This window comes from Aptenodytes patagonicus, chromosome 14 (genome assembly GCF_965638725.1).
Source record: "Aptenodytes patagonicus chromosome 14, bAptPat1.pri.cur, whole genome shotgun sequence".
NCBI classification, from domain to species: Eukaryota; Metazoa; Chordata; class Aves; order Sphenisciformes; family Spheniscidae; genus Aptenodytes; species Aptenodytes patagonicus.
This window is the reverse complement of record NC_134962.1, coordinates 16,746,177-16,773,701: the sequence shown is the minus strand read 5'-3', so window position 1 is coordinate 16,773,701 and position 27,525 is coordinate 16,746,177. Positions and strand designations below refer to the sequence as shown.

The following is a 27,525-nucleotide window of genomic DNA, read 5'->3' as shown; positions in this document are numbered from 1 at the left end:
AAACAACTAGTATAATCTTTTCCTAAGCCACATATATACCTACCACTTGCTTTTTCTTACTGAAATAGTGCGATCCTGCAAAACTGCTTTTATTTAAAAAAATCTTAAAAATCACTGCCGCTAGGAAATGCTTCCAAATGCAAACAGAACAAATGCGCCCCCATTTCCCACAGCAAAACATAATACATTTCCGGGAAGGGCACAAGACAGGAGCCCCGTGATGCTGCAGCTGTTCCTCTACAGGAAATGAAGGTTCAGAGACCGATCCAGCTTCCGAGTCTCTGCTTCCAGAACAGCAGCTCTGGGCTCCCTGACCACAGCTGCTAAGGAGTAAGACAGCTCTTGGTGAAGGTCTGACAGCTCCTGGCTGGTCTTGGCGCAGCACTCAATATAGTCCTGCTTGTATTTTCGCTCCTGTGCCAGCTGCGTCTGCAGAAGGGACACCTGAAAGAGGCAAAAGGCCGAGCTCAGGCAAGCCCACGCTGTTAGGACCATCTGCGGACGTCGGGGAAGACGCACCCGCTAACTCCAGCCCTGACAAACACTTTGTCGTTGTGGAATGGGAAGTAACAGGTTCCCAGAGTCACCCTGAACCAAACTCAGATTATCAACAGTTCCGAGTTTCTTTCTGGCATACCATTCACGTGTACAACACCGAGACATTACATGTATATTAAGGAGAGAGGTTCCTACAGGGTTTAGTAACCCAACTCTTTTTCTCAAAAGAGAGATTCGGGCTACCGACACCTTAGTTCCACGTGCTTTTTCCTCAGCAGGAGGGCTACTGGTTACACAAGGTACTGAAGAACTGTTCTGTTGCGATCCAGCTTAAAAACGTGACAGCTAGCACATGAAAAGGGAGCAGACTCTCATTTTTCCTAACTTCAGAGCATTTCACAGAGGAGCAGAGCATAACCTGATGAACAAAGCCCAGGGGGGAAATGAGCCTTACAGGACTGCTGAGGCCTTGAAACGCCTCAGATTCTATTCTTTCCTGACAACACGGAGCTCTGCCTGCTGGGCTTTTTGGTGGGAGAGACCCAGCTGCTCTCACCTCCTGTTAGGTTTGCAGTGCAGTGCAGCCACAGCAGCTCTGGCATGTTGCCCTCTGCCTGCTCTGGAGTGGAGGAGATGCACATGGAAAGTAAGACATCAAAGGGACTTCACAACGAACTCTGTGCATAGGCTGGGGACCACCACCACTGAAGAGAGGGACAGATCTGACCTTCTCTCTGAAATAATAAGGGCACCTTTGTGAAACTGGGCTTGCAAGCCTGAAAAACCCTCCCACGCTCTGGTAGGTAACCCAGAGGTATGAGTGGGAGAAGTGGCCAGCTGCTGCTACGAGCATCTCCCAGGAAGTGGGAGATCAAGTTCCAGTTCTGCTGTTTCCCAGGCCCAGAGGAGTGCCCTAACCAGCCAGGTGAGGACTATTCTTTGAGCAGAGCACCTCCGTTTTCCTGCTGAACTGCTGAAGTGGGTCCACGGTGCAGGCAGACGCAACAGTCAGTCACAAGGGGAAGGGGGTTCAGTTAGTTATCTGTAGCAACAGAACTTCGGACACTGAGGCTTCCTGGTGAAAACATCCTTAAGATATACCTTGATGGCTTCAGCAGTATTCTCAGCTCACTTGCCGGAGCTAAGCATCATGTAGTCTACCGATACAAATATTATATGCATTTCGCCCTGAGCGCCTGTGAAGATTCGCCTCCTCAGGGAGACCAGGGTGTACCAGACCCATAAAAGTACACGGAAGAGACGTCTGGCGACTGCTGCTACTGCCAAGACCACTGTCAAAGGATGCAATAGGCTTCAGTAGCTGGAATGTACGTTCTTGCACTGACAAAACCCATGTCCATACAGTGCTTAGGTCTCTGACTCGGTCCGATACTGGGATCACGATTAGCACAGCATAGCAGTATGACACTAACGATTGCCTGAAGGCTATAAGCTCTGGCACTGCCTCAGATCCCCGGAGCTCTGATATGATGCAAGCTCCACTGTTAACGGAGTCAAGGGAAAATGGAAACAGTCAACAAGATGAGTAAGCTCAAGGGAAACATCCTTAGAATAGTCTCTACTTTCAGGCGAGTGCCAGTTTTCTGAATTTCCTCCAATCCTTCTCCCACTTGCCCTTTAGGCAAGTCAGAGACTAGACCTAGGTGAATGATGTTGTTTGGCCGTGGCCAAGAGGTGTGTCTAACTGGTACTACCTGGTGTAGACACTGCCTGGTGTACTCACTTCCTGACAGCCAAACAAAACTTGGGCTGTGGCATCATGCAAAGTTGTGCCCATCAGTACAGCCACAGTGGCTTTTGATGAGAGCTTTCCTACTCCTCACCTGGTTCTGTAACTCAGCTAATCGACTGCAGCGAGCGTGAGACTCCTCCTGTGAAGAAAATGCAAGGATTTCTTTTTTTTGCCTCCAGTTTGGTCAGGGCCATGGTCTATATTTGACTTCTATTAGGTCTATACTGGGGGGCTGCTGCCACTGGGATTTGCCATCGTTGCTCCGTATGGCCAGAGCCTCCTCCCACCAAGTAAGATTCTGTTCTCACCTGTCTAGAAGCAGGCATCTTGTGCTGGTCAGACTCAGAGAGAGAAGAGCCGCATGCATCTGGCAGTGACCGACCACCGTGATCTCTCTTCAGTCTCCTCCGTTCACGTTCCACCTGCACGTTGGACAGGAGAAAGGGTCACAGAAACCTGCCACCAAACAAGGAGCAAAAGGACCTCTGGACGTCATGGCAAGGAGATGTCTGCTCAGAGACCGTTAATTGCACCAGAGAACGTTGGCGGCAAAAAGCACTCGATGTAGACTATGGAAGAGAAAGCGCAAGAGGAAACAGTTCCTGACACAAGAGTCAAATGGGTGTGTACGGGGACGCTGGGGCAAGAAGGGTGGTTCCGGAGTGAATGTGCCTTTGTGAAGGCAGCGGGGTGCCAGAAGAGAGAGAGAATACAAAAGTGTGTGTCCACAGGGGAAAGTGGGAGAGGGAAGGAGACAAACAGAGGACCCCAAAGTGCTGCCTGTGGAAATGTGTTGTGTTCCAGAGGACCGTGAGGCTTTGCAGAGGCAATGAGAGCCTGTTTTACCTGCTCAAGAGTCCTCCTGAGCTCAGCGTTGAGTTGCTTCAGCTCCGTCTTCTCATGTTCCAGCCTTGCAACTGCTCGCTGCAGACATTCCAGCCGCTGCGACAGGAGTCTCTTCTCCGAGAGCCACGATAGCTGCTCCCCTTCTGCGATAGCCTGCTGGGTGTTCAGAGAGGAGATTACGTGAGCTGGTGCCACATAAAGGTTAGGAGGGCCAGAACCAACACGTCGGGGAGAGTGACCGGACTCAGGAATGGACAGTGCCAAGTCCCTTCTTCTCCTCCCGAGAGAGACTGGAAACATTCGTTTCCTATTCAGCCACTTCATGCTTTCACAAAGGTCTGTAGTATTTCCAGCTCCCTCTCTCTCAGCCATTTCTTGTCCGTCATGAAGACTTCCACATCGACATGTTGCTCTTAGGGAAGCTATCTAACATCTTTGGTCATCCTCTTTGACCTTCACTGTATATCCTCCTATCTGTAGTTCTACGCTCTGTCCTCGGACAACCAAACAACATGTGGGTGAAGCATGCGTTTCTGCAGTGATAAAATGCCAAGGTTTTGTTCTCTATTCCCTTTACCTGTTACATCATCATTACAGAACTGCTCTTTGAAAAAATCCCATTATCAACCAAGCCCTGTGCACTGCTCTGAACCTAGTCAAGAGCCACCTCCCCCCTCGTGGGTTTCTTGATGAGTTCATCAAGTGCTCCTTGAAGCGCTCTCTGACAGCATCTATAAATGTAGTCTTGATATCAGCACTATACCGATCTATACGGATGCAAGCGCATTACCTGATCTAATGCTGTTGCATACCTGATCTATACGGATGCAACTGCAATCTCCCATTGTTTTCATGCTCCCTGCCCTTGTCTGCTTCCCATCAACAGATCACAATACCCGTCATCATCCTGATCAGGCTGGCAGTAATATTTCTCAAGTCATGTACAACTGTATAGTGCATAAATACAGTATTTTATTAGTAGCAGTTTCTACATGCCTGTGGACTAACGTAATGCTAAAAGTATTGGCAGAGTCCCAGGCAAGTTTGCAGCACAGGCTGTTGCAGCTGTTCCACTAGCAGTACCCGAGTCAGATCACCTTGGAGAAATCCACACAACTTCGCCTTCGTGCTTTTTGGACTGCGGCACAAGTACATCCTGCATGTGCAGTGAAGCCTTTAACCTCATCAGGCAACGGTACGAATTCCATTCTTTTCAATACACCGGAAAAGCTGTACCTCAGAAATCGACGTCTCTGAAAGCATCCTCTAAGCGCCATCAGTGCAGCTGCTGTTCAGCCATCGTTACAAAATTCTACTAAGTTTAGTGCATTAGTCTGGTCAACTGTGCCCTTTCCTTTCCATGCCAAATCCTAACCGCGAGACGTTGGCTAAGCTTGCCTAGATAGGAGAGAACCAATTACCCACCCCCAACCTTTGGACTTGCTTTAATTTTAACGGCAAGCTCTGTAGCTCTTCCAGTAGTTCTGGGCTTGACAGAAAACATTCTGGCAGGTGAATGGGCTCTGGACGGAGCTAGAAAGACAGGCAAGCCTGCTGGCCGCAATCGTGGTTTCTTTGGCCAAGCAGGTCATATATGTATGGGAATATATATTCCCATATCTTTATGGAAAACGTCTTTAGAATCCTTCACAGACATTTTAGTTGACTGATGATCAGCCACAGTGCCTACCTGAAGATGAAACCGGTCCTTGTCCCTCTCTGAAACCATACTCTGCAGGATGGCTATTTCTTCCCTCGGAGTCCCATTGGCCATTTCACTCCTGGTAAGGGCAAGAGTCAGTGCTTGTGCCTTCTCTTTCCATTCGATTTCTCCGCTTTCATTCCGCTTCAAAATAGCCACCACACGCTCCAATTCTTCCCCCTTTGCTTTCCTCTCATCTTCCAGCTGCTGGGTTAGCTCCTCCTGCCTTTTCAAGAGACGGTCTCTCTCCTGGAGAACTTTCCTCTTCTCTGCTTCCTCTGCCTCCCAGTTCTGGAGTTTCTGGATTTGTTTCTTTAGGGTCTCGCCTTCATCTTCCCATCGCAAAGCTGATGTTAGTTGTTTCAGGAGTTCACTCTGCCTCCTAAGCTCCTGTTCTCTGCCTGTCAGAGTCTCCTCTAAATACCTGACTCTGCCTCTCTGGTACTTGATCTCTGCATCCTTCTTTGTCAGAGTCTGCCGAACGTGCTGGAGATCTTCCCGAAGACCTCTTATTTCCTCTTCTAACTCTTCTTGCCCACCTTGAGCCTTGGTCTCTCGTTCCCTCTCAGGCAAGGCTGCTTCCAGGAGCTTCTCTTGCTCTCTGTGGTGTCTAACCTCTTCATTCTTCTTGGTTAGCCTAAGCTGGAGATTCTGCAAGGTCTTCAGTTCTTCTTCTTGGCGCTGGAGTTTTTGCAGAAGAGTTTCATTGTCTTCATCTCTCTTCCTCACCGCTTCCTCAAGCAGATTCACTTGCTTCTGGCATGATGTTAGTGCTACTTTCATGCTTTCTTCACCAGGCTGGAACGTGTTCATTTGCTCTGTCTGCCTGAGGCACTCCAAGCGGTGGTTCTTCACTGCGTGGCTCATTTCGTCTAGATCCTGCTGTAGGCTCTTGGCCTGCTTGCCTTCTAACTCCTTCTGCTCTCGAAGGTCCTGGGCATGCTCTTGCAAAGACACCCTCTCTTGATCTCTAGCTTCTCGAGAAGGTTCAGCATATTCTAGTTTTTGCAGTATGGCTTTAGTCTGCATCGCTGCCTCCTCCTTTTGCTCTTGAAGCTTAGAGATAGCCTCCTCCAGAGCCTCTATCTTTTCTTCTCTTTCTTTCAGAGTCAGTTTTGTTGCTTGAAGATTTGTTTGCTCAGCTTCACGCTTCTCCTCCTTTTCCTTGCATGCCTCACATTGTTTTCTAAGGGATAAAATTTCTTGCTCTTGTTCCTTTAGTGCCACTTGAAGATGATGCAGAATTTCCTTCTGCTGTGCAGAGTCCTGTTCTTGGTTTTGGAAGGTCTCAATCACTTCCTTCTGAGATTCAATCATGAAATCCTTTTCTTTCAGTATTGCCTTAGCGTGTTCTAAGTCTCTCTGTAAGACATTCATCCGTTCTTCTGTTTTTTCCTCATAGTTCCGTGTTTGTTGCTTTTGGATGTCTATGAGCCTGTCCTTTTCTTTCAAGGTTTCTAAGGTCTGCTCCAGTTGGTCACGGACAGTTCTTAACTGCATTTCCATGACTTCTTCAGCTTCCTGGATTTGCTTTTGTTGTGACTCAAGCTCTTGATCTTTTTTAGATAAAGCAAGTGTCATCTTTTCTACTTTACCATGAAGCTCTTGCAGGTGCCCCTCTCGCTGATCCTTGTACTGCTGGAAGAGCCTGAACTGCTCCCTTTGAGAAGCACACTCACTCTCTCTGTCCTTAAGAACTGCCCTCAGGTGTTCAAGGCTTGCGTGCAGAGATTTCACCTGTTCTCTCTCCTTTTCCAGTTCTTGGATCTGCTGGGTCAGAGACATAAGCTCTATGTTTTTCTCCTTCAAGTTCCCTTTCATATGATCAAGATCCACGAGCAGATTTCTCACTTGTGAGGTACCGTGTTGTTCCAGAATCGTTATCTTCCCCTCCTGGAATTTGATCTCCTGGTCCCTCTCCTCCAGCGCCTTGCTCATCTTGCTGACAGCAGTCCTCTGCATTTCTCGCTGCTTCTCCAGCTCCCGTATCTGTTCTCGCTGGGATCTGATCTCCCGGTCTCTCTCTTCCAGGTCTTTGTTCATTTTGCTTACAGCAATCCTTTGTTTTTCTTGCTGCTTCTCCAGCTCCTGTATCTGTTCTTGCTGGGATCCTGTCTTCTGTTCTTTCTCTGTTATGTCCTTAATAACCTGATCGAGAGTAGTTTTATGCATTTCTTTCTGCTTTTCCAGCATTCTCATCTGTTCCTGGTATAACTTCATTTCTCCCTCCCTCTCTGACAGGATGGCAGTCATACGAGTGAGATTCTCCTGCAAAGCTTTTACCTCTGCTGCCTCTTTCTGTAGCGTCTGGATTTTCTCCCACTGCGTTTCCACTTCCTCATTTTTAATTTTTAAGATAGACAGTGTAGTTTGGAGTTCTTGTTCAAGGCAGTGATTCATATCTGTTGCTGTATTTGCTCGGGTCTCGGAGGCTGTGACTGATTCCTGAAGGAGTCTTCTCTCCCATACCAGTTTTTCTTTAAGTGCTTGCAGTCTGTCCCGGTCATGCTGCAGAACAGGGAGGAAGAGGTTCAATAATTCCATCTATATATGTTTGGTTGTCATACTAGATTGGAACTCCTGCTCCAGTGGCAGTCAAGGGCTGAAGTTGGAGCTTTTAGTAGAAAATTCGAGCTCTCCAGTTGGTTTCCCTGTTCGATGTAAATTTTCTACTGTCACTCAAAAAAGATTTGAGAACTGTACTGTATCTATCAAACTCTGTCCATAACTGATTTTTGGAGTCATTGTAAATGGAGGAGTGGGAAAATACCGACCATGTAGGAACAGCTGCACTGGCTCAACTGTCTAGGCTAGTCTCCCGTATGTAACGGTGCCTGTAAGTGCACACCCAGGGAAGAAAGCCTAAGAGTTGGGTGGACTTACATGATACCTCCCCTCCCCAACCCCAGCACTGTTCCAGCTTGTGAGAACTTTCTCAGTCTCCTCCTGACCCCATATAGACCTGCTGTATTTACAACACCCTTCGTCAAGGAGTTCAACAGGTCTGCTCTGCTGTAAATATACCACCTCCTGTCATTTGCTTGCAGCGTGGCTCTCACTACCTTCATCAGATGGCTCTCGTTCATCTCTTGGACAAGAGAGTGAACGACCGCTGCCCCCTCTCTCCCTGCCTCTCAGGATGTTGTAGACCTTTCCTGCGCCACTCTTTAGGCTGCGTCTTTCCCAGCTTACTCAGCTGGTCCCATCTTCCCTTTTGCCCTTCGCTGAACCTCTGCTGGCTCTAGGGTGTTCTTTTGGGGAGGAGCTGCCAGAACTGCAGCCAGGATTTCAAGTCCAGACTAAGCATGATTTAGACAGTGGCACGATGATGTTCTCTCTATTAGGAAGGGAAGAGAGAACAACCCCAACATGTGATTTCCCTTTTTTTTCTTTGAGAACAACCCCAACGTTTCATTTACTTCCCCCCCTGGACCTCTACTGCGTAGAATTTTCGTGGTGCCATCCTCTAGAAGGCCACTGTCCCCCTCTCGAAGGAGTAATGGTCAGGTCACAGTCTGTCATTCCGTGTTTCAAATCAGGACTAGTTTTCCCCTTGCAGACATACATATTTAGCTGGATCAGCACTTTTGTTTCTCAAATGTCTCATTTTTCCCCCCGCTGTCTGCTCTCAGACGGGCAATGTTGAACAGCTTTCTATTATTAGCAAACTTTGTCTTCTCACCCCTTTTTCCAGATCCAGATGTTTAGAAATTTTGGACACAAATAATTGCCCAAACCATGCAATGTAAATAGAGACAAGTTTGAAAATTACTTTGACTAAAGCTTCAAGGGCAGAAACCTTCAGAATTGAGGAAAATAAGCACCCTGATTCGTAACTGAGTCGTATATGACTACGGCATCTTTTCCTACTTATTCAGGAGAATGCAATTGGAAAAGTTAAAGCACAAAAAAAAGTTGCTCCTTAGAATGACTAACAGAAGGCCAAAAAATATGTAAGAAATGGCCCTTCACAGCATCTGCCAGCCTCACCAGGACATCCTTTCTTTGCTTCTCGGTGCTCTCGAGTTTCCTTTCCAAAGACGCCACCTCTTGATGTAGAGTCATAGCCTCCTCCTTTAGAGACCCTTCGGAGGCTGCTAGCTGAGACGTCAACTCTTCCACCTCAAGTAAAACATAACAAAGCAGTCAAAGACTACAGCTTGTCGCCGTCAGCCATATCATATACTGTGAGGAAAGGGAAAGGACAACTTTAAATTTCACCCTATCGTGAGAGTACCAGATTCACAATGGATACAGCCAGCTTGTTTAACAATCTAAGTGCGTCACCATGTTCATCTGAAAAACCACCTTAAAAAACAAGGCTAGCAGTAACAGGCCAGCAGAAATCCACTCTGATGATTGCTGGCAAACAGGCAAAAGGAGCAGCCCATCTGGCCAGGGCAGCAGCTGAGATTCAGCTGACCAGTAAGCCTCCTTCAGACCAGCTGAGCTGGAGACCACAGTATGATGGCAGTCAGAGGGACTACCCCATCAGCCTGCTCTGCAATGGAAAGGCAAGAAGGGGAGAGACCACCTGTTTGATGACCAGAGTATCTACTGCTGTCTCAGTCACCTGTTTTTGCAGAGCATCCCTCTGCTGAAGAAGAACATTCTTTTCCTCTTTGATGGTTTTGATTTCTTCCTTGTGCCTCTTCTCCACTGCCTTGATCTTACTCCGAGTTTGCTGCAGCTCTGCTTGCAGCTCTTCTGTGATGTTCTGTAAACACAAATGGAGAGCAAGTTACTGGGACCTGCCATCGGGTTCAGCTTTTTCCTCTTTCTGTCTCAAAATCACATTCATTCAGCCACTTCTTTCTGCTTTTCTACCCAGCTCTGGTTCCACTGTAACCCACCCTTCCTGTTGCTGATCTCTGGAGCTTACCAGGCTCTGTGCTTTCAGTGCCTGCAGTAGTCCTTGCCTCCTCAGTCCCAGGACTTAGGTTTTATTTCCTTGTTACTGCCCTCACTCTGTTACCTGGCCCTCAGCCTCTCTCTCAGCTTACGTCCAATTGCCAACTGCCTGTTCTTTCAACCTACCCTACTAGTCAACGACTTACCTGCCCATTCTCTTGCTGCTTTTTCAGGTCCTGCCTGAGCTGCTCTAGCTGCTGGCAGGCTTCTGTTAGCTCTCCCTGCGTTTGGAGTAGCGTCTCTAATAAAGCATTCTTCTCACGCTCCTTTTCTAGCAGGACCTGCACAGAAACAAAGAGAAGACGGGTTTAAACTTCCCATACAAAATTTGTGTGGCAAGACTCAAAGACCCATGGGCTCACACGGTCTCAAAGCACTGTGCTGCTGGTCTCCTAGGTCATTATCTGCCCACTTGGAGACACAGCTTCCTAAGTGAGATTGGCAGTATAAACATGGTCCATCCACGGTCCATCTGCGACTGAATCTCCAACAAACTCTTAGTCATCTAACAGGAGAATGTGTGGCAGTTCTCAAGTGTCTCGCCTTGCTGGTGAGGGTATCCCTCGTCTTGCGCTGTGTCCTGTTTGTCTTTCAGTAGCGACTTCTGCACCTACTTAGCGGTAGAGAAAACACAAGGCTGCCAGAGGGCTGAAGCTAGCAGCTCTTTCAGAAAACTCATGTACTCTGAGTGAGGTTTGGTGAAAATTACTTCGGTTTTAAGGTATTCAGTAGACTTTACCAAAGAAGTACTGACAGTACAGGGACACACTGTCATCTCTGAGCGCCGCCCTGTCATTTCAATACCTGTAGACACAGCTGGGGGTACTGCTGTCCCTAGGCAGCCTCCATAAAGAGGACTTTGGGTAGGACACAAGGAGGACTCTCAGCGTATCGCAGGGTTGCTCTGGCACAGGAGACCTGGGCACAAAATAGCTTACCAGCAAGTGACTTAAAACACAGCCCGGAAGACACCTCTGTTTTACTGCCCAGAAATATTTCAGAGGAGTCTTTAAAAAGATTTTTCTTTTGTCAACAATCCTGCTGCGCCCCTCCCCGTCCTCCCCAAACAAAAAGCCCATCCTCATGGGGATTCAGTCCTACAAACTCAGTTTGGTCTTTAATGGAGTTAAGGCTATAAACACGTATCAGTAAACGTCAAAAGAAGACCGTTAAGAGAACAGTGAAGATACTCTGAGGTAACTCTTAGAAAAACCAGAATACAATAGCAGCACAAAAATCTAAAATGAAAGGTGACATTTCTGCCTGGCTTCCTATGAGAGGTCTCATTCCTAGTCCCAAAGGTAGCCCTGCACGCCTTTCATCTCACCAAATTCAACGTAGAAAACATGTAGGGCATGCTCCACACAGCCCGATATCCAGTCATCTCCCACAGCTCTAGCTTTGCAAAGAACCACACAAATTCTCCTTTCACAGCCTTTACCTCTTGCTTGGCGTTTTTGACTCTGGTTCGTTCCTCTTCTTGTTGAGCGTGCACGGTAGCAACTTTCTGCTTCATATCAAACAGCTTCTTCTCGTGCTCCCTTCCTGTCTCTGCCTTCTCCTTTTCCCATTGCTCCAGCATCTCCTGCAGCTCTGAATGGTGCCCTTCCCGCTCGCTTGCCTGATGAGTGGAGGAAAAGACTTCAAGATGAAGTCCCAGCCAAGCTCCTCAAAAAAATGTGAAGCTTCATCCCTCCCCCACAACCCCCGACCTGAACAGTGCACAGTGGCGGCTTTGTGCCCTCCATATATCGTGTCCTGTCAAGGAACTTAAAAGGAGGGTCAGCAGGTGGAAGAGAAGGAGATGTTACCTTCCCCTCTCTGATGGCTGCCTGTTTCCTAGGGCCTCTCTCCTCAGGATTTCTATCTATTCTCAGAGTCTCTATTTTCAAAGCTCACCTCCCTTTTCATCAGTGAAAAGGTGCAGATGGACTGCAGGGTGAGGAAGAGCCATTGGCTCTGCTGCCTGGCCTACCAACGTGTGGCCTATGACAGAGGATTGCTGCCATTTCACACGCTCGGGCTAGTCATCTTCTAAAGTCAGCCCACAAAGCTTGCTTGAAGAATTCAGAAGCATATTGTTTCCTACCAGGTCTTGCAGGAGCTTGTTTATTTCCACTTCATGATCAGTTTCGCAAAGTTTGAGGGTACTGTTATACTGCTGTTCTGTCCGCAAGAGCTGTTGCGCCATGTTTTCCCGTTCCTGCTTCATGAGAGATCTCTCTGCTTCCAGCTCACATTGAAGGCACTTCACTTCCCCTGCAAACACGACAAATGGCAAGATTCAGAGTCTACACAAACAATGGTTCTGACTTTACTGACCTTAAGCCGTTTGAATTTCAGTGCAGGAGGGATCTGCCTCCATCTCCTTCACTCCTCAGAAGCACTGCGGACAGAGAGCTATTTTTTATACCACCTTCCCTAGGTAGGGGGATCACCAGAAACAAAGCGCAGGAGGCTCTCACCTTGTATCACCTCCTTGGCCTGCGTGACTGTGTGAAGTTGGATTTCAAGCTGACTCCTGGCGATCTCCAGCTGCGATAAGTGCTGCTGAGCCTCAAACAGGCTGGATTCCAGGGTCTCCTTCACTGACCTGCAAGTTGTGAATACGGAGGGAAATGAGTTTCTTGCTCCTGACGCCCACAGGGAGTTATTCCAGTAAGAAGTCGTTCAAGATCCCTACACCTGAGTACGGAAAATGGGTTGCACGGAAACTTGTATACAGAAAACATATTTCTACCGTTTAAAATAGCAATGCGGGCCCCTCCGAGGGAATGTCCAGGCTTTCTTCATGACCTAGCATAACACAGAAAGCCCAGCCGAATTTGATCTCAACAGCCAAATCTTAAATTGCTGTGACACGCAGGTAGCTGTGCCCACAAAGTCTGTGCCAGCAAGGAAAAGCCCAGCCTCTGCTCACAGCCCTTATCTCCTCAGCCCTTCCAAGTTGCTCTGCAGGGGGACAGAACAAGAGTATTTCCCCGGCTGACTCGTGACTTTTTAGTGCTGTTCATACTGTAGGTATAGGTAGGTAATTTTCCAGACTCCCTATATTTAAAAGGGACTCCAGAAATACATCAGATGAGAGGGTAAAGTCTCATGCTTGTAGCAGCATTTGGAAGAAATCAGAACGAGATTTTATCTGAACAGGAACTATATGAAGGGAGAGACAGGTATCCTTTAGTTTAAACTGCTGGAAGTTCAAGAGAAACACTTGCTCCCTTTGTTTAAGCGTTGCTAACTAAGTAAGCAGTAGCCCAAATGACTTGTCGCTCTTTAAAAGGGAAGTTGTAGTACTGCAGATGCAAATTGTTACATCCATAGACTTCAACCAACTGGTGCGTATGACACACAGGATTCTGGAACCAGGAGCTGCAGTTACCTCCCTGACCTAACACAGCGTCCTGTGTGCCACGTTCCTACAATACACAGCGCTGCCTCCCGAGTACAGGCATGCGACCAGGATAACATCCTTCAAGGTAAAGGGGCACCTGAGTGGTACAACAATAAAACCCACAACAGAAGGATTTCCCTGCTTTGATGGACAATGGAGGCTCTATCTTCAAGAAGGAGAACAAGCACTATTTCTGATTACGCCCATCTCTGGCAGTCCAAGGTAAATGTGCCCCGTTTTAAGGACAAATAGAAGTCAGTCTCTAAAACAGAACAGAAAAGGTAGAGTCCAAAACCGTGACAACAAAAGGCTCTTGAGAACAACATCTGGCAAGAATAGTTGCTGATTTTTTCGTTATCTATTGCCAAAGGTTCTTCATAACTAGTTTATCTCTTTCTAACAAAATAATTGATCCCTCTTTTTTCTAAAAAAAAAAGGAACTGAACATCTAATCACTTAATAACAGCCCAGTAATTGACCAAACATAATTCAGCTGGATCAAATAAGAGAAGCTGGAGCTCAGAAGAAGCAGCAGCTCTCAGGAAACACACTGAGTCAAAATGGTGTTTATCAGCCTCGCTAACAACATACTCTGGAGTGGTAAAGTGTAAAAGTCAAGAAGCATGCCAAACAATCTGTGAAACATCATTTGTACAGCTCTGCAAGTTCAGGAGTCTTCTAAAAAACACCTAAGAGGAGGACAAACGTCTCGATGCTTTTTTTCTTCTTTTTGGAAAAGCAGAACTTGTCACATTTGGTCTTAGAAACCTGATACAGCAGAAGCAGAGAATCTTGTTCCTTCCCTGTATAACTTCGCCATGGCATCTGTCTCTAAACGACACGTGGTGAGGAGTACAGGACCCAGACATCAGTGATGGGCAAGAATCCCCGAAGACTGTCGAGAATTCACAAGAGGTTTCCCTGCTGCTGGTGTAACCAACTCGAGGTCCTGCACCACACTTAACAAGAGTTAGCTTAGAAACAGAAGGCCCTCGAGATTTTCAGCGTGAGCCTCGAGCTTCACCCTAAATGGCAGTGTCCTCCTCACAACGTCCGTATGTAATAGCCTTGAATTCTGACGATCCCATGTCAAACTACTTGACAAGGAAAGATCTATGTTCAAATGCAGAACAAGAAACCAAAACCAGGGAGAAACTTCAGGTTTCAGGAAACATCTGCATGGTTTAACGATTACTCAATTCAGAGCCAAGTTGGCTGGCTTTGGACTTCACACAGGAATGTGCAACGGGGCATAAACATGAGCGCAAGGCTCAGGAGAGCTTTGCTAGCTTTACCTGTCAGAAAAATAACATTCAAATCAAGGTATACTTTTTTTTTTCCCCCTCGAGATTCTTCCATTTTCTGTCCATGGAAGGTGAAAACATCTGAAAAGCACACAGGATGCAATAAATCCTCATGCAACGATTACCACCTTTATAACTACAGACATTGAATAAGGTCCTGCCTAGGGTGTCCTCCCTGCCTTTACCTGGCCTCTGCCAGCTGCTCTGAAAGGCCTCGTCTGTCCTGCTCCATGGCTGCCAGTCGCACCTCTAGGGCAGCCTTCTCACGCACCAGCAATTCCTTCTCTTTGGACACCTTGGCCAGTGCATGCCCTTGGCGAGAGGACTCCTGGCGCAACTGCTCCAGACCACTGCTAGCCGACTCTTGCTGGCGGTAAACCTGAAAGCGGGACAAAATACAGTTAGAGGCCTTTCTCTGGAGTTCTCTGCAGAGCCAGCCAGTGCCACTTCTGAATCAGCTCGAGGAGAAAGAGCTCCTGTACTGTGGGCTGAAAGCTTAAGAGCACCTGCTGTATACCGCACTAATACCCTGGGCTGCCAAAAGGCACTGGCACTGTTAACTTGACAGTGATGAGTAAGGCCATACTGGGTTGCCTGGGACCAGACAGCTCCTTCACGACAAACGTACATACCCCGGACTACGTGTTTTCATGCAAAAATACTGCCTTTTCCAGAACTCCAGAACCTTGCAAACTAAAACTCTATTAGAATCTATTCCAGTGCTGGAAATTTTCAGGAAAGGCTGAGCAAAAGCAACTTTGCTCGCTGAAGAAAGTGAAAACACACATGGTTTCTCCTTCTAGAAAAAAAAAGATCAAAGTGTCACCTACTGCAGCGTGTAAAGCAGTTGGATGCAATGAGGTGACGCTTGGCAGGGAAACAGCCCTTGCGGTCAGCAGTGTCATTTAGTGATTTATGAAAGTCTGGCTGACGTGGCCAGAGAGATGGTAGACTCTGTTTGTACAGTAGTTCATGTCAACAATACTGTTTACTTGTCTTACACAAAGAAGGTGTCTAATATACCTTGCTGGTATTCAAGCTTGAAGATTAACCATGATTTTTTAGCTCCTTTCTTCAGTATAACACCTCTGCTGTGCATTTGCCAAACATACCACGTACTCCAAAACTAAGACTATCTAACAGAGAACAGTCCATCAGAAACAAACAATTCTCTCAAAGTTATCCCATAATACCCAAGATTGTACATTATGAAACTGACATTTAAATGATGACAAACTCCCTAGTCTCCTACAGTGACATGATCCTCCCTAGCTCTTTTGCCAGGGTACCGAAATCAGTTAGTCCAGCGTGAAGAGTCTTGCGCGATCACCTATTTCTCATCTTCTTCCTCAAAGCCTAAAGAGGCTCTAACAATTCACAGAATCATAGAATCGTCTAGGTTGGAAAAGACCTTTAAGATCATCGAGTCCAACCGTAAACCTAACACTGCCAAGTCCGCCACTAAACCATGTCCCTAAGCGCCACATCTACATGTCTTTTAAATACCTCCAGGGATGGGGACTCAACCACTTCCCTGGGCAGCCTGTTCCAACGCTTGATAAGCCTTTCGGTGAAGAAATATTTCCAAATATCCAGTCTAAACCTCCCCTGGCGCAACTTGAGGCCATTGCCTCTCGTCCTATCGCTTGTTACTTGGGAAAAGGGACCGACCCCCACCTCGCTACAACCTCCTTTCAGGTAGTTGTAGAGAGCGATAAGGTCTCCCCTGAGCCTCCTTTTCTCCAGGCTAAACAACCCCAGTGCCCTCAGCCGCTCCTCAGAAGACTTGTGCTCTAGACCCTTCACCAGCTTCGTTGCCCTTCTCTGGACACGCTCCAGACCTCAATGTCTTTCTTGCAGTGAGGGACCCAAAACTGAACACAGTATTCGAGGTGCGGCCTCACCAGCGCCCCGCGTACACGGGGACGATCACTTCCCTAGTCCTGCTGGCCACGCTATTTCTGATACAAGCCAGGATGCCATTGGCCTTCTTGGCCACCTGGGCACACTACCGGCTCATAGTCAGCCGGCTGTTGACCAACACCCCCAGGTCTTTTCCCCCAGGCAGCTTTCCAGCCACAAAGTTGCATGTATGTCTTAAAATACAATTTCAACAATTTCAAGATGTCATTCCCATTCTTAGCAATACAAGACAGCAGACACTGACTTGCAGCTTTGTCCCGCTCTCTAGGCTCAAACAAATGGGAGTTTTGAAAGTTGCAGACTTCACAACAAAAAGCATAAATAGAAACATGCAGCCCTGTTCTTGCCTCAGAAAAAGGATTCAGAGCTACACAGTTTGTTTCTTTTGCCACATGTGAGAGCAGTAGCCCCACTCAGATTCACGGGCAACACAATCATCTCTCTGCAGCTTATCAAAAGCCAAAAAAGAGACCAACACAGACAGGTGGATCAAAAGAATCTGTAGAAGCAGAGGACAGCTCGGAGAATTGCAGAACAGCTCTGAAGGCCATCAACACGTTTCCAAAAAGAAGCAAACAAAGCCTTCTGACCTCCAGCACTACCAAGCGTCTCCTTGACAAAAACACTGCAGAATCCAACAGATAACAGCTTCACTGAGCCAAGCAGCCAAATGCCCACCCAGAAGCACCACGGTTTTGGTCTCACCTGACTGAGTTTCTCTTGGGTTTCTTCCTTCTCCTCTGCCAGTACCGTCAGCTGTACCCGCAGCCCCTCCTGTTGCTCCTCTGCTTTCTTCAGCAGCTGCTCCAGGTGGGCTTTCTCGGCACAGAGCTCTTCATTTGTTCTTCTACACAAGTTCAGCTTCTCCTGGTCAGAGATCTTTGCTCTCTCCATCCCGTCCACTTTTCCTGACAGAACTTCATTCTCTTGCTCCAGCTACAATCACAGAGGCACAGAGGAAATAAAATACAGTAAGAGTTACTATGAAGAAGGTTTGGCTTGGACAGGAAAAAGACCAACATTTCCATACTCAGTCAGTCATACTGTCGGAAGGCAAGAAGCCTGAGCAGAAGCAGCAGCTGGAGACGAACACCTGGCAAGATCTTTGGCAACTCTGCTCACCTGCAGCACAAGTTCGTTCAGTTGCGCTTTATCCAGTGCAAGAGCTTCATTGATACCGCTCGTGTTCGCTGTTGCAACACGTAGTTCAGCTATTTCAGCACTCAGCTTATTCTGAGCCCCTGTCAACTCTGCTACCGACCGCTCTGCCTGGAGAGACAAAAGAACAGCATGACAACAAAGGCAGGAAAACCCCTGACTTCAAGCAGCAACTCCACATCCCCTGTGTGTCTCTGACATACTCCCAGTTCCGCGCTCCCAGTAAGCACGTGGGGACTAACTACCCCAAAGAGCCTGTGTGGTCTGATCACCATTTTCCAAGAAGGAGGACAACATTTTCCCTGTCTTCTACTGCCAGAAACAGCATCTGTGGTGGTCCTGCTATCACAACTCCCTCTCCCACAGGTGCTACCTAGGAATAAGGTGACCACACCTTCTCCAGTGCCATGGCAAGCTCATGTTTCTCTTGCTTCAGCAGATCCCTCTGAAGGTGCGATTCCTCCAGTGTCTCTCTCGCGGCTACCAACTCACTCTGTAATAGTGAATGTTTTCCTTCAAGTGCAGCCAAGTCCTTCAGTCTATGAGAAGGGGAAAGACAAACAAGCTTTTAATGTAAAAACATTCTCATTTCCAAAACCAAGAGCACATACTATGTCCCAGATATGACAGTTAGAATGATTTCCAACAGCTTTCTATTTACACCTAAAGAATGCTGCAATTTCCTGACTAGAGCTGCATCACTCTCTGTCATTGATGCAGGTGAAACATTCGTCATTGAGAAAGTGAAACAAGCTTCCAGAAATCACAGAACGTTTCCAAAAAGTTCAGGTACTCTCAACTGAACGGCTTCCTGCCTGATGGTTCTCTCTCTCCTTTTTGGTACATCGGATACAAGACTTTCCAAAGTTGTTCTTTGGGTAAGACAGACTTTTTAAGTCCAGATTAATATTCCCACAATTGCTCTTGCCTTCAGCAGCGAAACAATGACAGAGCCTGCAATCTACTGGGGGAGGAGATGTGCGTGAATTTCCAATGCAATAACCATAGGATCACAGGATGATTCAGGCTGGCAGGGACCCCAGGACGCCTCTAGCCCAGTCTTCAGCTCAAAGCAGCTGGGGTCGGCTGTGGGATCAGTCCAGGTTGCTCAAGGCTCTATCCAGTTGGGTCTTCCAAATTTCCAGGGATGGAATCTGCACAACCTCTCTGAGCAACCTGTTCTGCTGCATGATTGCCTTCATGGTTCAATTTTTTGTTCTCCTGAAATCCAGTCCAAACCTCTCTTGTTTCCGCTTATGCCTGTCATCAACTACTCCGGTCGGGTTTGGAATGCTTTTTTTAAAGGGTCATAAAGAAAGTACAAGGAGGCAGCTATGCTGTAGGTCAGTAGGTAGCCAGACCTGCCCACGTGCTCCCTTCACCTTTCTATGCTACAAATGATGAGCATGCAGAATTCATTCTTTTACAGTGGGCCTCCTAAAGTCCAGCAACGCCCACCCCTGCCCAGAGAAAGCTTTAACGCTCACAGGAGCTCCTGGTCACGACGCGCTCTCTCCATCGTCCGTTGCTGCTCCACCTTCTCCCCCTGCGCCGAATCTTCCTTCAGCTGCAGTTCAGTGTTACTTTGACGCAGACGCGAGGCTTCTTGCTCCGTTACTTCAAGCTGGTGCTGTAGCTCTTCCCTGGTTTTCTCGAGGTTTGCACAGTCACTGCAGAGACAAGGCTCAGTTAGAAGAATGAAGAGGCCTGAAGAGTCACGGGCCCCATTTTCGTCATTCCAGGATGGAGTTGTGGGGAGCACGGTAAAGAAGAACTTGCTCTTCCCCTCACAAGGCAACTGAAGAGGGAAAGAGAAAGGAAAGCAGGCTTTTGCCTTCGTTCAGTGAGAAGCGGCGGCTAGGAAAGAACGGAATTCACAGATGCAGCATGTTGAGAGGGAGGCGTCCTGTATTCCAACACCGCTCTGTATCGCCAAGACAGCCTTAGGATTCACAACAGAGCATGAAAAGCAGCGACAGGAGGATGCTAAAGTGCCCAACAGAGGCATACACGTGGTAGGGCAGGCGAGTTCTTTGCCCATAACGCCGCTGAACTCCCAGAACTGGAAGCAGATTGCCTCTAGAACGCAGGAGAAGGAGGAAACACTCACCTTCTGAGTGCTTCTACCAGAGAGTGGAGGTGCTGCCGGTGGCTGCTGGACGTCTTGCATTCCTCCTCCAGTTGCTCAAGCCTTTGCTGCAGCTTCCTGCACTGCTCTTCCTGCTGCCTGTGCTGGTGCTGCAGGAAATTGATAGAGTCCTGCCTGGCCGAAAGCTCTTCTTTTAGGGCCTGCAAGGAATGGGCAGGGAAAGAGCACAAACAAGCAATAAGAAGCAGGGAAGATGGCTCCAGGTAGCTGGGAGAAGAAGCAAGCAGAGAGACAGCTCACCTGAAGGCAAAAGCTGTGATGAGGGGGTGGGGATCAAGGAGAGAAAAGCACTAGGACACAGAGCTGGCGAGACTGGCAAGGCAATACGGTACCAAGAGTGGGAAGGCTAGAAAGAAACTGGCTAAGGAAACGGAAAGGTTTCAAGCTAAGTGAGGCATTAGCAGCTGAGCCTGTGGCCAGTGGTGAAGACAAGCAGAAATTCTCACCTGCCTTGCTCCTCGCCTCCTTGCCAGTGCTTCCTGAACCAATACAAAGGCATGCTCTGCATCAACGGAGCTCAGACAAGGGAGGACGTTGCTGGACTCTGCATGCTGGGAACTGTCAGTGCAGATAATGCTGACCGTGCTGTCACTGTCATCTAACACCACCTGAAAGCCCACATCAAGCTGTTACTCTTGGTTTTCTTTATCTATTTCTCCTTTTCCCCCCACTTCACCCTAGAGTCGTTAAAAACTCAATTCTCTCATTTCTTCAGTCAACAAAGAAGTTTTGTCCCCGTGGCCACAAGTACTCCAGGGGTTTCTGAATACAGCTACTATAAACACGAAGAAACAAGTGTGAAGTGGCTGGAGGCTGCCTGAACGCTCAGTTTCTTGAAGCTCTCAGGAATGATTTTGGTCTCCGTCAGCTTCTTAGAGCCACATACACAAGCACCAGATCAACACGGGAAACAGCAATGAAAGGAAACAGTAACGCTGCCCAGGGAAGAAGGAAGCTGATGACTACTGGAAAACAGCAGTGAAAAAGCTAATGTTTATAATTACTCTGAGCAGTAGCACAAGAGGATAAAAATGACTAACTAAGGGGAAAGAACTGACTTTGTGAGAGGCTGCGTAAAAGATCTGACGACTAAGCCCCCCTCCACAGAGCGAAGTTTAGGACTAAGTTAAAGCTACCCCTAAACACTTAGACCAGTTGCGATTCTGGGGTCAGTGAATGTAGAGTGAAGGAGCAGAGCTGGCAAGTGCATCGATTGAGTCAGTGACCTTTTATAAAAATCTGAAGAACAACAGCGTCATTGCTCAAGGAGGGTGCGGGAAGCCTCCAAGCAACACTGGAATACAAATGTCACGTAGCCAACTCAGAAAGCACAGTCCAAGAGAGACCTTAGCGGGACGCCGAAGGCAAAGGCACTGAAAGTTCTAGCGACTCAGCTGAAGTGTCACAGGACAGCCAACTCGGAAGTTATAACAGGTTTTATGTCAGAAAAGTGGTATAAAAATTAGACAGCCAGTAGCAGTTAACATAGACAGTAATCAACATCTCTATCTGTTCCCTGGGTTAGTCTGTTGCCTTCCTCAAGTACTTTTAAGTCAAATTTACGGGGATGTGGTCCCAACTCTGTACTCACCTCAGTTATGTCTTTTATCAGCTTCTGGAGGGAAAGATTCTCTTCTTTGGCTCTCGTAGTCAATGCAGCTTCATATTCTTTCTCTAACCAACTTGCTTCCTGAGAACAGAATAAGGAAAGGGTGGGCAGGGAAGAGCTGCTCCCCTCTGTAGCATTCCCATCCTCAGTAGCATTGTCACGCCGATAAGCCTCAGCCCTGGTGATTCCAGTGTATTCCTTCCCATATCTATTCAATTTCTTCTTTGCTAAAACTAAGAAGAGAAAGACCAACAGCTAGTTTTTATAGGCTGCTATGAAGCCGTCCATTCCAAGGAACCTTGATCCCGAGAGACTTAAAGTCACAGGCAGAATTGGTTGCATTGGTGCAACCCCCCTGAGGAAGACACCTGAATTGTCTGCAGCTCCCCTGCCACTGCCTGCACCTGGACTGACTCCACGTGTGCCAAACACACAAGGAATATTTTGGCAGTGCGCCCGATGTTCCCATACAGCTAGCATCTTTACCGCTCCTTCTCTTGAGGAAGCCACACCTCTTTGTGCTAAGGCTGGAGAGCAAACACTGGGCTATCTCCCAGGTAAAGGTAAAACATACTAGAATCTCGACAGTGTCGTTAAGCGTTTTCACGGTCTTCTCCTTCTCCTCGTTCTGCTTCTGAGACTGTACAAGCAAGGCCGAGAGCTCCATCACCCTGAGAAGAGAAGGTCCACGTGCCATTCCAAAAGCATTGCACACCATCACCTGTTAAAGAGCTACGCAGCTCCCAGAAGCATAGCAGAGAAAGTTCAACCCAGAAAATACAGCAAAGGCAGCGTTCATCTCTACAGGTTAAAAAGCCTGATGCTGCAAAATGGCACTTCTTGCCCCAAAGGCCTTCCGCACTCAGTCTTGCAAGGAGGACTTGTCAGTACAGAGGTGCTACATTGCTTATGATGGCCCTGGGCAAATTCCTCCCAACTCCCTTTAGCACAGTTCTGGATAGCAAAAGGGCTGTACAAGAGACAGAGCTCCCTTTATACTGGTCTTAACTTCTCACCGAGAACCAGTTAACAGCAAAAACATTGTAATATGCAATCTCTTTTCCAGTCTTGTCTTACTCAGTCAGTCAGACGGTTTTTTCTACCCTTTCTGTTGAAGGCAGTGGTTTGACTGGGGACAGAAACAGGGCTGTGCAGAATGGGTGTGCTTTAAATGTGAACACAGCCCATCTAAGAATCCAGGAAGCAGCCACAAAAGACGTTGTTGGTAACAGCAAAGTTTAAAACACCTTTACCTGTCCTGAAGCTCCTTCTTCTCCAGGTCCCCCCTGACTTGTAAGCACATCACTTCCTGAGTCTTCTGGCTTATTTCCTGTTCCGCTTGCTGCTGTGCCTGATCCTTCAGGACAGGTCTGCCCAGAGCGATGGACTCCCAGAGGTGTATGCCAGAGTTTAGACGGGAGCAGTTTACAAGTATAGCTCCAGAAAGCCTCATTTGCTCTGCCTTCAGCTCTGACAAATCTCTGAAGAAGAATAAAGAGAGAGCTAATCTTCACACCACCATCTTTATCAGCTGACTCACTTCTGAAGCACGTAATTGCGCAACAGTAAAAGCTGGCAGGAAAGATGACATCTTCGTCATTCATCTGACACTTTGGGATCAGGACTCATCTTGACAGTTGAGCAATGAGTCTACTGGGTAGCTGAGGAATGAGCCTGTTTTCTCCTCAGAGATAAGAAGACATGTATGGCACAGCCAGAAGGCTTCAAGGTCCTCTAATTACTCTTACTAATTGTTGCTCCTGCTCTCTCTTATCAACATACTCTAATTATCATTAACAGATGTAAGGAATTTTACCAAGGTCCCCGGCTTTTACACCTAAGGGATCAGCCCTAAGCGACCCATTATTATCAGCACTTGCACTGCTAAGAGGCTCGTGACAATAGCTACATAATAAACGTTTCAGGAAGGTGGTGTAAGAATAAGCCTAGAATGTTGTAACAAAACCCACAAACAATACAAGAATTAAATAGTAGGTCAGGCACACTCTCACATTAAGGAAAGCTTATAATCAAATAAGGTAAACGGCTGACAGTAACCCAGAGTTTGAAATTGCAAGCTGACACCAGAAGAAGGTACTATTAAGGCTACACTATTTTTGCTTGTGTAGAAGGCAACTGTGAGAAAGGAACCTCAGAGAGCCCGAGAACAAGAAAACAATCACAAAAAGAGGTATCAAACGAAGCAAAATAAATTGGATAAACGCAGTAACAGGGTGGAGGAGCTATTCTTTCTCTCAACGATGCTGGTACAGGAATAAGCGGATACAAACTGACCAGAATAAATGTAAGCTGGAAATGAGAAGAAAAATAATAGATATATTCAGGAGTGATCTTCCCATCAGGAGCAGTGGGAAAAGAAACTCCGTGAGACTTAAGGCAGATTTCAGTCATTCTTTTAAATGGACTGCTCTACACGCTGCACGCATAGCTTTGGTGAGTCGCTTCCAATGTCTCCATATATGCCCGTGTCTGTGTCAATACGCCCAAACATCACCATAGTCAAGTTCATCTGTTTAGGGCCCCTGCATTGATTATAGCCCAAGCCCCACAGTTTTATCTGAAAACCAGCATCAAACAAAATGATTCTGAAAATAGCCTAAAGCATGCTTAACGGCATTGCTTCAGACTGTCAAAGGAGAAATCATACCGTTAGCCGCAACTAACGTAACATCGAGGCTCAAAAAGCGGGTGTGAAGGGAAGCTACACTTTTGTCTGCAAGACATCTAGCCTTAACTTCTACTCACCGGTCAGTGGCAGTCTTCATTCCCAGGAAATGATGGCGGAAGGTTACCACCTGACGCCACAGGCTGAGTAGACGGTTATGTTCACCCCTCAAGCAGTTGTCATAAAGCTAAACATGCAAAGACAGAAAGAAATGCCAACTGAGCCTTCACTGTCACTGTACAAGTCTTTCAGATAGGAGAGAGTACAACCACCGTCACCAGGTCTCCTTTAATAACTATTGCAACAGGGGCATCAAGGGCTGAAGAGGCACCACAGAAGCATCCTCAGTAGACCTGCCACCTGACTTCGAAGAAGGGAACATCCACGCTTCTCCTGCAGGAGTGGATATCAGCAGAGCAAACTGATCATGATTCATCACCTCGCCTTGCAGAGGTGTCTAACAGTCTTGGTGGAGGAAGACAAAAACAAGCCCCTCCAAGACCAGTGTCAGATTTGCTTACAGCAGGCCGCTGGTAAGGGAGGCCTGTCTTGTTCTTCGGTTGGCTACTCTGAATCCGAAAACACACAGACCTCTCCGGTCTCCACTGCTCTAGACGGAGATTTAAGAACTATTAAAAAGATGAGCGGTCCTGTGTGACTGCCCTGCAGTGCCCAGCAACAGCAAGCGTTTGCCTTTAAGACCGAGCAGTATGGTCACAGCAGGTGGGCATCTTCCATCACCACAATTTGCTGACACTCCTCCATCTCACACCCCTGCCTTCTGCCCGTCAACACCAATACATCCTCAACAGAGCCACAACTTCACACAGCAAGTTCTCTGTGCCAGAAATAAAATGCATTCTCACTCCACCCTGGCAGCACATCTGACGTTCCTGTAGCCTATCCCTACCTCACGTTCGTTGCGCCATTCACTCTCCTTCAATTCCAGCTCCTGACGGGCCCTCATCCAGTCCGCCGTCAGCTTTCCAACATCTTCTTTAAGAGCTGAATTAACCTCATTCGCTCTATCGAGGTGCTCCCGCAGGAGAGCGTTCACTTCTGCCAGATTCTCACACCTTGGAAAGGGAGAAACAGCAATCAGGTCACTGAACAACTGCTATCCACAAGCAGCATCCCCGTGATTTTCCAGCTCCCTCAACACTGACTTTGTTGTCAAACTGAGAGGCAGTAGAAGTGCTTTCTAGGATTAACTAAGATCTCTCTGTCATGGCAAACTCATTTGCTTCTCTTTGCTTTAAGCCTTCAACTTCCATCTACAATTTTGGTTTCCCCTTCCTCGTCAACGCTGATGATGCCCACAGTGAACGTCTTGCCTCCCCTTCCTGCTGCTGATCTCCGGATGCGTCACCTTTCTCTAGCATTGTCCTGAGTCGCTCACCTACTGAGCCACGGAATAATTTAGGCTGGAAAGGGACCGTTGGAGGTCACCCGGAATAACCCCCCGCTCAAAACAGAGCCATTCAGCACACAACACTATTACTGCACCACAGAAAACAGATTGTGGACCTCTCTCCTTTCAAAGCAGCTTGGCCAGCCGCTTCCCTCGGGGAGGCTAGGTAGCACTGACAGGTTCTCCCTCACTTCCATGAGCATCCAGGATACCAAGTACGAGGGAACGCTTCTTCCGGGTACCTTTGCTGCTCCTCTTCCACCTGAAGCAGTGCTTTCTCCAGGCTGTGGTCTTCTGTGGCTTCCCACCTGCCTGGAAGGGATCCCTTAAGAAGAAAGGAAATGTTTAGTCAAATTCTTGTGTTCCCTTCACTACTGTTAGCATCCATCGCTTTCCCCTCCATTTGTTGGGTATCTCAGGAGCTCGTGGCTTCTTCCAGGCACAACAGTGTCGTGACTAGGGAGAGGAAGGGAGGGGAAGGGTGTTACTCAATGTGAGCAGCTCTCCTCAGTCTCCCACTGTTGCACTCTCACACCTAGGTATCCTAGGCTCATGACCGCAAGCGCTCACTTCGACTTGGAGCCTGGGAATGCTCTCCTACCCTTCGTTTCCTAGGTCTACTTTAGCCGCGAAGCAGAAAGAAAAGCACAGAGCCAGCTCTGTATGTTGAACGCCAGCATTCTTGCCTTCCAAAATGCTACGTTTCAACCGATTCTTTTTCGGAGACAGCCATATAATGTAACAGGCAGTACAGCCCTCTCCTGAGACCTAGGACAAAATGTTACTCCAGCAATAAAGCACTCTTTCACAAAACTGAAATCCTTCTTGATAGCGTTGTCTGGACTGGCATTTCTGGGACTCCTGGCTGCTCTAAGAATGGCAACCGGACAAAACACGGACGGGCAAACTTACAGCGCTTCTTTAAAGGTGGTATGTAGGACTGAGTATAGGACTGTGAGCTGAAAGGTTGTTGGTTATTGTATTTGCTTTGTGATTATATATATGTGTCTTTGCAGTGTCGTACCACCTTTCCCATAAAGATATATGCTACCCTCAGGTAGCAAAATCTTGTCTTCCTCTGTCATTGCTTTGGGGAGCTTTTCTTTGTCTGCGTTAACGAATGCTACATACACTGTCTTTAGGTAGCAACCCGCACACACTCACCCCTCCTGCTTCCACTTGCTGCTCCAACTCTCGACACCAAGTCCGGTACTGCACCACCTAGATGGATAGACAGAATGAAGATGAGCCAATGCAGCTTGTAAGAGACTCGGCTCCTCCTGCATTAGCTTTTCTCTAAGTCTTTACAGCCCAAGCACAGTACATTTCACAGTGCTGCTGATACAGTCCACAAGAAGTCCTTACGGTATAGGGAAGCTTCACTTTCCCTAGTATTAAAGAAAGTGAGACAGGGTTTCTTTCACACATAGTACTATCTGCTCATCCTAAGACAGCGATGGCAAGCAGAATGATGAGACAGACTTAGCCAGCCATGCCCGGCCTATGGCCACCACGTACCCCAAATGAGTATTTCCAACGGGCTAAAAGCCCAGTGGGTCCCTGCAGCTAGAGAAATGACTTTTCAAAATCGCTTTTCAATATTGAGCAGGTGAAGTTAGTTCTGACCACAGTCCTGCTCAGCCACTGCTCAGAGCTGCCTGCCTCTGCCCGGGGCCGCCCAAAACCACCCCCGCCGGCTCGAGCCCTACCTCTGGGACAGCCCCCTGCTAACGGGGCCAAACAAAGGCGTTTGCAAGCCAGGCATCTTTACCCAAGTGCGAAAAAGACCCAACGAGAGGCTCGGGGGGGTGACAGCGGCAGGGCGAGGCGCCCAGCACGCCGGGCCGGGCCGGGCCGGGCCGCGCCGGGCGGAGCCGGGCGGCCCCCGGCGCCTCCCCCGAGCTCCGGGCTCGGCGCCGTCCCGCCCGCAGCAGCTCCGGGGAGGGCCCCGTTGGGGCCGCGCGTTCGCCCCCCGAGATCTCCGCCGCCGAGTCCCCTCTCCGCGCGGCGCGGGCGGCCCGGCCCCGCCACCGCGGCCCGGCCCCGGGCAGCTCCCCCCGGGCAGGCGCCCCCGCTCCTCACCTTCGCCTGCAGCTTCCGCACCAGCACCGCTTGGCGGTGCTGCGCCTCCTGCGAGCTCTGCAGCCGGCGCCGCAGGGAGGCCTGGCTCCGCGCCGCCAT

The 27,525-nt window shown here is 48.1% G+C and overlaps 1 protein-coding gene across 1 annotated transcript; it reads right to left on the bottom strand.

The window, feature by feature from the left end:
• Positions 1 to 65: 65 nt before the first annotated feature.
• LOC143167226 (uncharacterized) lies at positions 66 to 27,525 on the bottom strand. The gene is made up of 26 exons (XM_076352417.1): positions 27,427 to 27,525; positions 26,509 to 26,565; positions 25,587 to 25,669; positions 24,844 to 25,009; positions 24,014 to 24,120; positions 22,501 to 22,728; positions 21,822 to 21,918; positions 21,230 to 21,328; positions 20,085 to 20,246; positions 19,600 to 19,778; positions 18,977 to 19,159; positions 17,884 to 18,028; positions 17,454 to 17,600; positions 17,037 to 17,267; positions 14,594 to 14,787; positions 12,176 to 12,303; positions 11,800 to 11,969; positions 11,152 to 11,331; positions 9,857 to 9,991; positions 9,373 to 9,516; positions 8,790 to 8,921; positions 4,788 to 7,307; positions 3,098 to 3,253; positions 2,560 to 2,673; positions 2,343 to 2,390; positions 66 to 444 (listed from the first exon to the last, which is right to left on the bottom strand). Exons 1-26 carry the CDS (start codon positions 27,523 to 27,525, stop codon positions 238 to 240), a joined length of 6,111 nt encoding a protein of 2,036 aa, XP_076208532.1. The 3' UTR covers positions 66 to 237.